This window comes from Scedosporium apiospermum (assembly GCF_000732125.1).
Source record: "Scedosporium apiospermum strain IHEM 14462 chromosome Unknown SEQ_SAPIO_0100, whole genome shotgun sequence".
Classification (NCBI taxonomy): Eukaryota; Fungi; Ascomycota; class Sordariomycetes; order Microascales; family Microascaceae; genus Scedosporium; species Scedosporium apiospermum.
The window spans coordinates 452,033-462,035 of record NW_015971801.1 but is presented as its reverse complement, the minus strand read 5'-3'; the positions used below and the strand labels follow the sequence as shown (position 1 = coordinate 462,035).

General features: G+C 52.2%; 2 protein-coding genes and 1 pseudogene across 2 annotated transcripts; all 3 read right to left on the bottom strand.

Annotated features, from left to right (window-relative positions):
- Nucleotides 1-342: 342 nt before the first annotated feature.
- SAPIO_CDS6178 lies at nucleotides 343-1,908 on the bottom strand (annotated as a pseudogene; the record flags this gene model as incomplete).
- A 913-nt stretch (nucleotides 1,909-2,821) lies between these two features.
- SAPIO_CDS6177 (Uncharacterized protein) lies at nucleotides 2,822-3,952 on the bottom strand (the record flags this gene model as incomplete). Its single annotated transcript, XM_016788350.1, has 2 exons — nucleotides 2,822-3,071; nucleotides 3,201-3,952. The coding sequence occupies 2 exons, from the start codon at nucleotides 3,950-3,952 to the stop codon at nucleotides 2,822-2,824; spliced, it is 1,002 nt and encodes a 333-aa protein (XP_016642107.1).
- A 978-nt stretch (nucleotides 3,953-4,930) lies between these two features.
- SAPIO_CDS6176 (uncharacterized protein) lies at nucleotides 4,931-6,997 on the bottom strand (the record flags this gene model as incomplete). The annotated part of the gene is made up of 3 exons (XM_016788349.1): nucleotides 4,931-5,070; nucleotides 5,127-6,449; nucleotides 6,808-6,997. 3 exons carry the CDS (start codon nucleotides 6,995-6,997, stop codon nucleotides 4,931-4,933), a joined length of 1,653 nt encoding a protein of 550 aa, XP_016642106.1.
- Nucleotides 6,998-10,003: the final 3,006 nt, after the last annotated feature.

Below are 10,003 nucleotides of genomic sequence, written 5' to 3'. Positions count from 1 at the left end.
CTTCTGAGCGCTCCAATGACCACTTGGCCACCGGTCGTGGTCTTTCCACTTGAGCTACTCGGTTGGAAATTCCTTCGGTGGATTCGTATATAAAGTTATTACGGGGATCTATTTTGAGGTGATGAGGGAAGGAGCGGGTGGATGCGGGCACCTTCCCTGGAGTTGGCCTTGCGTGGAAGTCGAAGACTTGCTCCAGGCTTCATCGCTTCTGCTTTCTCTGAGAAGCAGAACAAGTCAAGCTACTGGTATTAATGGAGGGACCCTTAACGCAAATGTACTTTTACTCTATACTGGTAGTCATACAGTTCAGGGAGATCTAGGTTTCCGCCGCAAACACCCCTTCTACTCGGCACAACAGTACGCTCTAATGACAGCCAGGACCTTCTCCCGATCCTCCGGTGAGTCAAACACCTGGGCATGATCCAAGTCGGGAAACAAAGTAACCTCGACTTTTCCCCCTTCAGCAACGACGACGCGCCCATCCTCCTCCTCTGGAATGCGTCCTTCCTCCCCAGCCTCAAGGTACCTGTGCACAGCTGGTGCCGAAACGATAAGGTCCCTCTCGGCAAGGAAAACAGCCACCTTCCTCCAAACCTTCTCCGGAGTGCCGTTACCATTCTCCTCGCCATCTCTCCCATTCCTCTCAAGTAGATCCTCCTTCCACACAATACTATCCCTCCAAAAAAAGTGTCTGCCCAGAACATACGCCACCCCCGGGTCCATACTAGCAAAATACCACAACTGCCACTGCCCGGCCGTCCTCGGCTTCCTCCTCGTAAAGTTATACGCCACATGCGGCTGATGCAACAACAAACTCACGGGATCAACAAGCACGAGCGAGGCGATGCGCGGTGCCAGCTCGGGCGAGCGGAGCATCTGCGTCGTGAGCACGGTGCCGTAGGAGTGGGCGACGAGGACGAATTCGTGGATGTCGTGGTGGGAGAGAATTTTGGAGACTTGGCGGGCGAATTCTTGGGAGGCGAGGGGTTCGTCGAAGGCGAGGCGGAAGGAGATGGGGAGGATTTCGATGGCGAGGATGCCGATTTGGTCGTCATGGTCCTTGGTGGAGGAGTTCAGTTCGGAGAGGAATTGGATGTAGGTCCAGAGGCCGATGCCGATGCCGTGGAGGAAGACGATGGGGAGCTTGTTGGGGGATTTGTGCGGGCGGTACCAGTAGCTTAGGTCGGCGGTCACGGAGCGCTCAGCGGGGAGGACGAGGTGAGAGATCCGTGGGGGGAAGACGCGGAGGCTCTTCCTGAGGCTCTGGGAGTAGTGCCGGAATCCCTGGAGGTAAAACACAGCATGCGCCGCCGTGTCGACCAAGAAGATGATGAGGTACCACGTCAAGCTTCGATACCGACACTCCACCCCATCAATCGTAAGCCTCAAACACTCCGCGACTCCCCTCCCCGGCTCCAACTTCCTCCCCAGCTTCTCCTCCACCCTCGTCATATACTCCTCCAACTCCCCCAACACCTCGTCATCCTCCTCGCACTCTTTCAAATCCCGGTCAAAAAAACCCCAGAGGAGAAACTCCCTCATATTCTCCCGGCGCACCTCTGAAGGTTCGGCGCCGAGGAACCAGAGGCGGAGGTAGGCGTCGACGTCGGAGACGTGGCTGAAGCATTTTTCGAAGAGGGCGCGGCGGTTGGCGCGGGTTCCTGGGGGTGGGTGCTTGGCGGCTTTGAGGAGACGGGTGACATATGTGCGGTACAGGGTGAGGGCGAAGATGGTTTCTAGGACGAGGAGGGTGGAGGTGAGGCGGAATAAAGGTGAGGATGAGGCGGAGGGCCAGCCGTTGTGGAGGGTGAGGAATAAGAGGACGGAGGCATAGAGGAGGGGGGTGTATTGGAAGAATAGGATGAAGATGTGGATTAGGACATACTCCTGAAACGATGAGTTTATCATGGTTCAGGAGGAAATGCTTTGGCTCTAGGAGACGGGTGTATGAGCTCAGGATGAGAATGAATGAAGCATTGGTTAATAGGTGAGGTGTATATGCACGAAGAGGAAATAAGGAAACTGGGCGTCAATCCAGAGAAGAATGGATCATGGTATATGTCCGTCACCGAGAGGGCGTGCCTTAGGCCTTAGGTAGGAATTGCATTGCCGGATGAAGATGGGCGTCGTTTTCATGTTGGGCAGGAGCAGCTCTTGCGGTGTAAATGACCACGACGACGACGACGACGACGCCGCCGCCAACTGGTGATCCAGATTGTTGGGTCAATTGTACCTTGTACCTTGCCGATTCTTCGGAGCTTAGATAATCGCTAGAGACCAAAGAAGTAAGGTACATCAGTGACATGTTCCGGTACCTCTCGGAATCCGACATGGTTCGTCGATCAATGGATCATTTCTATCTTCGCCAGAGACACTGCCAATTCCTTATCTTGCTCAATGTTTCAGGAAGAGATTTATAAAACTTCCGTCTGCCAGTCAGTTCGAGCGCGAGGTGCCAAGTGTAAAGTCCCGTGGCCGAGAGGCGCAAACTTTAAGAAAATCCAGGTGCCTGCTCTAAGGTTCCGCCAGGACCCGACGCTACTTGTAAAGTTGTAGCCACTGGTTGTGGCATCGAACAAGAACCCAAAGCATTGTAGCTCAGGGGTAGAGCACTGGGCTCATAACCCAGGGGACCTAGGATCGAAACCTAGCAATGCTACAAATCCTTTTTTTTTACTCATCTTTCTTTTTGTCTCATTGTATTTATTTTTCTCTCTTTTTGTACTTAATATTCCTGATAACCTTTATTTATTTATTCAGTCTACTGCATCAATTCATAATCATTGACATCTCCCTGTCTTTTTTCTTTCTTTTTCCTTCTTTAATCCACATCATTCAGCCTAGTCTCAGCCAGCTTCTTATCAACCAACGCCAACTCTGGCAACGGTTTCTGCTCCTCCCCCTCATCGTCGCTGCTCGACGGACTCGTGGGTCTCGCAATCGCCGCCCTGCTCTTGGCTTCCTCCTCCGAGACCTTAAGCGTCCCGTCTTCGTTGACGTCTTCCTTGAGGTACAGGGAGAACATGACGACGAGATATGTCTCCTTTGTCTGCTTGTTACGTAGGACGTATCTGTGAAGCCCGAGGGTGTAAGTGACTTGGGACCAAATCATACCAAGGCATGTAAAACATAGAATCGGAAAATAAAGAGAAAAGGAGAGAAAGAGAGAGAGCGAGGAGAGAAGGGATTCAGAAACTCACCTCAGACCCTGCCCATCCCAATACCTCAAAATCGACAGCCTAAACCCCGGCAACCTCAACGCAAACCTCTCAAAATCCAAATACGGATTAAAGAAATCCAACCCATACGTCCTCCCAAACTCCCACACCCACGCCTTCTTATTCTCCGCCTTCAAAGCCCACTTCATCCTCTCCTTCCCCGTCCCCGGCGCACCCACCTCCTCCCTCCCCTTCGATCCGCCCTTCTCATCCCCACCTTCCTCGAACACCAAACCTCCCTTTTCCGCGTCCTCGCTTCCGCGACCGCAGTAGATCGTGTTGAAGGAACTCAACGCCGGGCCGAATAAATACGGCGCGTCGGCGTACGCATCCCCCTCGAGACCGGGGTCGATCAACCACTTGACGATATTCAGCGCCGTCTGGAACCCCGGGGGCAAATGGTCCCGAATCGGATGATCAAAGTCATTGCCGAACTGTAAATCTTCCCCCGAGATCCCCCGCTCCGAGGAACCCTCTGGCTTCTTCGGCGTGAACCGCAAACAGATGCTGTACTGGTCGTTATTCGCCTTATGCGGCTCCGTAGAAAAATACGACGACGTCTTGTCCGACCCCCGAGGGAGCCCGCCGTAGTTTTGGATCCGCACGTTGAGCTCGACGTCCGCTAGCTCCGAGCTGATCTTGACGGTAGAGGCGTCGTTGACGGGCACCGAGACGTGGTCTGCCGTGTCGTAGCCCGGTCCGGCGGTTACTTTGAGTATGTACTTGTCTGCCATGATGTTTTTTGTAGTTCCGAATTTCCCTATAAAGGGAATTGAGAAGAACATGAAAGAAAAAGAAGAAGGGGGAAAAGGGGGAAATATAGAGTTTTTGGGTGTCGAAAAAGGTTTCAGGACGAACAAAGTTCAGGGGAAGAATAGCTTTGTAGGTAAATATAGTATTGCTCGACGAACTTGAAAAGTATCTGATTTGGGGAGAATTGGCCCGAGGATAGTAGGCGGTGTACATGGAAATCCACACTCCGACATGCTCCGCGATTTTTTTGGAGTTTGCTTCCAGTGGCTTTTTTGGCTGGCATGATATCATGGCTGCAATTTGTCGTTCGACGTCATCTTCACCGCTTTGCACGCTTCGCATGCCAACAATGCCTTCATCCCATCAACTGGCCAGAATATCACCAAGTCGAACAATAGAATGCACAGGCACAGATCCGATACTCGATACTTTTTTTTTATAAGAAAAGAAGAAAGAGCTTTGGTTTGTCAAAGTGAAGTGTATTAACCGAGGAATAAGGGCATGGGCATGTCTCGATTTTCTGAGACACCTTCGGAAAAAGCCCTGATTGCCCACCACCTCTGCGCAGTGTGTACGTGAATAAACGTCATAACATCCGTATCCGCACCATTTGAAAGGTGTATCTAACCCTGTTCCATTTATGCATTGGGTATCCCGTAGTCATATCGTGCAGATGAGTGTACTTGCATTCTAAAGCGTCATGGTTCCCAGGTCAGGTAGGTAAAGTAGAAGGGAACGTGAAGAATCGAGAAAGGAAGAGGAGGAAGGGAGCAAAAGAAGAGAGGGGAATAAAACAAAACATAGAGAGATGGAGACGGAGAGAGAGACCGAGAAAAACAAAACCCCGTAAAATACGTAGGAAGGTGCGTGGTCGTAGGAATGGATTGAGGAGAGAAAGAAAAATCAGAAGAGGTATGCAGGTTCTCAAATCCATGCGCCTGCCTGCATGTAAGTCGTATTCAAAAGATCCTCGGTCGTTCGGGATCCAGGAACTGGTCAATGTCTATCCTCTCAAAGAAACTGATGTGGTTGAATCCAAGCCAGTATTGAGCGATGCGATTGGGCGAAATGAGAAGGAGCCGGGATTCCACGAATTCATCTGCCTCGACAGTTAATGCGTGCGCGAGTCGCACAGGGAAACACCAAGCGACTCACCTTCTTGGAATCCACTTCTCGCAATATGGCCCTGGCTCCGCACAACCCTCGCTCCATAGAAAGGATGCTCCTCTGCCACTCCTACAAATCCCCCAACCCCCAAATCTTTAGCAATAAAAGTAGGTTCGCCGCGTGGGATGTTCGGATCGCCCGTGAGTTTGACAGCTTCCAACCGTCCCCTGTAGATCCGCGCATCACGTCGACGTTTCTCCCAGTCGGCTTCTGGTTCTCCTTCCGACCGAACAAGGCCTAGTTCTTCATCCGTGGCCACCGGATCGTCAGGTTGGTGGACTAGCAGGAATTCACAGCCGTGGCTGCTGTAATCCCCGACCCAGATACCGCGCCAAGGCTTTAGATCGGTCGGGGTGTAGAGAGCCGGGTCAAGGGTGGAGTACGTAATGACTTCCTCTCCGAGATGCACGCCCGTCAGTCCAGGGAAGTCGACGAGGGAGCTACGCGCGCCCGGCCTACGGGGGGGCGTTACCCTTCCAGTAAGTGTCTGCATCATACTCTGAAGGCCCTGTCCGAATATTAGTCCGGCCGGGGGGCTGCCGGCCATTTCAATCCATTGTCGGACGCGGAAAGTTTGGTCCGAGGACTCGGCGCGAGTAGAGGGGAGTTCGGGCGGCGCAACTAGATGGTGTTCGTCGTGGAAAGCTGGCGTGCCGGTGACGGTCTGACGTGAGGGGATCGCGGGCGGTGGCCAGACGTATCCGTAGGGAAAAGGTTGTTGCAACATGGGCGCGATTGCCTCTGGTTCTAGGGGCCGGGTGAGTAGGAAGTTGCAGTACATGTTGTTGGGGTTTTCGTCGATAATCATGGGCACCTCGGCCTGGAAGCCGCGTTTTGCCCCCATTAGCTCTGGCGCCCTCGGCGAATCGGGGTTGATGGTCGCTGAAAATTTCAAGACTGGCTTGTCCTCGTGCAGCATAACGCGAGGCGCAAAGGAGTGGATCATGACATGCTGATTTTCGGACCAGCTTTGTTGGTTCCTATGGTTGGAGACGGCTAGGAGCTGGTGGCCCTCGATGCAGCCGCGGCGCTGGTCGTAGCGCACGAGGATGAGCTTCCCCACAAGATCGCGGTCACAGAACCAGATCTTGTACTTGGGAAGGAACCATTTGGGGTCGTGAGTGGCGTAAAGTTCTCGGTAAGAACTGAAGGGATAAGGGGTCCTGAGAGTTACGCCGGGCACGTTTGCCTGTACGAGGGGGTGCCACAGGGCATCGGAGATGGCATGCTTCCGCAGCGCACGGCAAGTGGCGGAAACAGCTACTAGATCAAGGGGGTTGAGAAACGAAAAGATTGCGTCGACCAGCTCAGCTGGCAAGTTCGCCAAAGGGCATGATAACTGCATATCTGTCCGCAGCATTGGGGCCTTCCCGTTTGCAGACCGAAGTAATGAGGAATCTAATTAAATTAAATCAGTAGGCCGCAGGATGGTATGGAGCGGTGGTGATGGTGGAGGTGTACTGAGACTCGATGCGGGAATAGTGAAAGAAGGACGGGTAGCCAGATAAGAATAGAATGTTCAAAAAAGCACGCGGATAGGTACGGAGTAGTACGGCATCCATTGAAACGAATCAGATCTGACTCCGATCGACAAGAGATTGACCAAGCAGGCGAGGATTCCTTTACTAACAATCACAAGCAAACAGACTAAGGAAAAAAAGAAACGAACCTGATGCGACCGAGGACGAATCAGTGGGAAATCTCCTCTGTGATTGCGGGTCCATCGTTGCCTGGCAATTGTCGTTACATATCGCGTCACGCCACAGGGCGTCGGTGGGAGAACAAGGTGAGTACTGGATGTCGTCGATCTGGGGAGAAGCGATGCCGTAGGTAGGAGTCGGGCTATGAGGCGACTCCATTGCAAGCGTGTATATAATCTATGTATATACAGGAGAGAGCGCAGGTCTTCGTGACTGTGACTGTGACTGTGACGTATTGGCCAGCCACGTTCGCCACTGACCCTGAGGAATAAGTCACGGATTGTCGACTCCCTTGCGGGAAAACGACAGGATAAGATGCGGGCGCAAAGAGAAAAATGGGGATTGGGAACAAAGAAGTCAAAAGAGAAAAAAGAGGGTCGAGATCAAGGGGGAATTTCTGTGATTTGCTCTTTCCTCGGCCGTCCGTCCGGGTCGACTTGGGCTTTCTCCCCTCGGCCCCGTTCTTTCTCCAAGTCAAAGTCGCGCTGGCGCTGGTGGGGTCGTTCAAGGCTCAGTAGCGCCTGCCGGCAGTGGTTGTGGAGGAAATTGTGCAGGAACGAAACGTTCCCTCGACTCTTAAAAGGCAGGTGCGAACCGTCGCGGCCGTATTACAGTTGTAGTGTACGTATTGTACCGTGCCATACATTGGAAGTCAAATGTGAAATGTGTGCTCACGATTCAAAGGGCAGAAACGAGTCGATGCGGCTCGATGCAGAAGAACCAGATTTGTTTCGGTGCGGCATGCGGCGAACGGGAGGCCTAATGTTTATTTTGCACGGCATGAATGGCATCAATTCCGAGGAAACGCCATGCATAAATGCTCACACAGATACATCAACGTAGACCTCTCCTAGGTCCAAGTACTTCGTATTTTCTGGCAATGAAAGAATGGAGCACTTATCCGACGATTAAGAAGGGGCTGGATCACTTCGTAAATGCAGAAAGGACTTCTAGGGCCACGCATCACATCGGGGTCGTTGTGGGGAAAGGGGACCAGCGATAATAGCACCAAGGCCCAAGCCAGATCTGGTCTCGGCCGGCACCCCAAAATACCCCACTCCGCTGGAGCTCAACACTCAAAAAGCTGGCCTGAGCGTGAGGGGTTCGAGGGGTTCTCGCGGTTCGGAGATGATTGAGGCCAGCTGGTCGCTGCGGCTCAGCGGGGTTTCGGGAAGCAATTGTCGGTAAAGTTGACCGGTACAAGCAAATTTCAGTGGATTGGAACGGGAGACGAAGAACAGTTGGAAGCGAAAATTGGGGAAATGGCTCCACAGTCACAGGCAGTGCAGCACGGGATTTGCAAAATGATGCGATTCGAGATCGAGACGAGAAGTGAGAAATGAGGAGATGTGATCTTTTTTTTTTCTCTCTTTCTTGGGATTCGAGAAAAGCGGTCGCACAGAATATCATGTTTCTGCAAGGAAATACACCCACTGCGGCTGGTACATCTGATCTCCAACGGATAATGTTCCACGTCTGGTGAAGAATTTCCAGGAAACCAAACACGGTCGCATCGATCCATTCAATCAATCAAGCGACACCAGCCATTTTCGGCACTTGTCTTGCGCTGTGATGGACACGTCCAAGTGGCATCAATTGATGAGGCAATTACTAAGCGGTGGAGATACCCCAACTCCAGGTCCGCAAGGATTCTCGAAAGAGGAGAAGAAAGAACGACTGCCGAATTTGCGAGTTGGCCCAAGGATGAAGTATCAATACAAGTATCTTAGTACTTCGGGGTGCCAATTGCCGCAAGAGCCCTTTGATACATGCAACGGAGCAAGCCCCAAGCTCAAACCTCAAAACTCCCTTCCTTTCCAGCCTCGATCAGTGTACATTAATTGTAAGCTCTACTTCGTATGGGTTGACAGATGAAATCAGCTGAATTAATCGATGACCTTTCACCTATCACAGAGTAGATCCACGCTGGCCCACGACTCCAGGGTAGTGTTACTGTTTGTGATATTCCGCGCTTGCCTTTACTTCGCAGAATCGAGGCAGCATCTCATTCCAGTACTTCATAATTATACTTCCCGGATTTCGGTGCCGACGCCGATTCTAACCTCTCTAGGAAGAAGGTTAGCTCTTGACATTGTGGGCTGGCTCCGACAGTCTCCCTCCGACCTCGTAAAGCTTGAATCCTCGCCCTTCCAACGTTACTAGCTCTCCGTGCGATGTCGACCATGATGCCAACTTAACACCATCCCCATTCGGGTCCCGTCCAAGGAGAAGCTCCGTACTTCGACGGGTTACGTGGCATGAACTACTATCGTCGATGCTACCCCCGCATCGAAATCCCACTTTGATCTTGCTAGCTCAGTAAGCTCTCATCGACTCAATCTCGCAGCCCCATCTCAGTCGAAGTCACTATTCCCTTTCCGACTCCCTTCCTCCCTAATCGAGATGAATTGCAGCCACCTCCTCGCTCAATGCTCCCCACGTAGTCATGAAATCCATTGACCCCTGTTGTTTCCCCAGAAAAGTCTCCTCTCGCTCTCTCGCCTTGCTGATCCATACTCCCGACATAGCCCTCCGCAAGGCGGGGCCCCGAATACGACTCCCCTCATCAAGTTGACACATGAGCGAAGATCCTCCGCTTCGGTTTCATTCAGACGACAGAATAATGAAAGAGGAAGCTCTTCAAGCCGGCCCGTGAGCGACCCGGTGCAATCTACCCGTTCCGCTCGTTAGCCTGCCAATCCCAGCTAATTACGAAATACCTTCTTCCGCCGCTTGCTGAGCCCAAAATTGTGACTACCGGCTCTTGAGATCTCTGGGCTTGCCAGTCGGATAAAACCTTGCCCGTTGCCGCCACCCAAAGCGAAGTTCGGATTTCAATTGTATTTTTTCTTCTTTTATTTTTGCCTTGTTTTGTGATGATAAGTGAGACTTTATTATTAGACAGCAGCCTGACTGGAAACCGGGTCTGGAGCGCGCCCTTGACGGGTGCCTTCTCCGACGGAAATAACGGCGAGCGTCCCGACATCAGTCGATTTATTCACTTTTGTTGGGATTTCATGGCCCGACATCAACGGCACACTGGCGTGGCGGCCCAGTAATGAGCGATGGAAGTGTGAGAGGTAGTCTGTAATCTACATTGATGCTTGGGGTCTGTTCCTACCAACGTCCTTGACTTGAAGCAGGATTCGCGCCTGTCGAGGTATT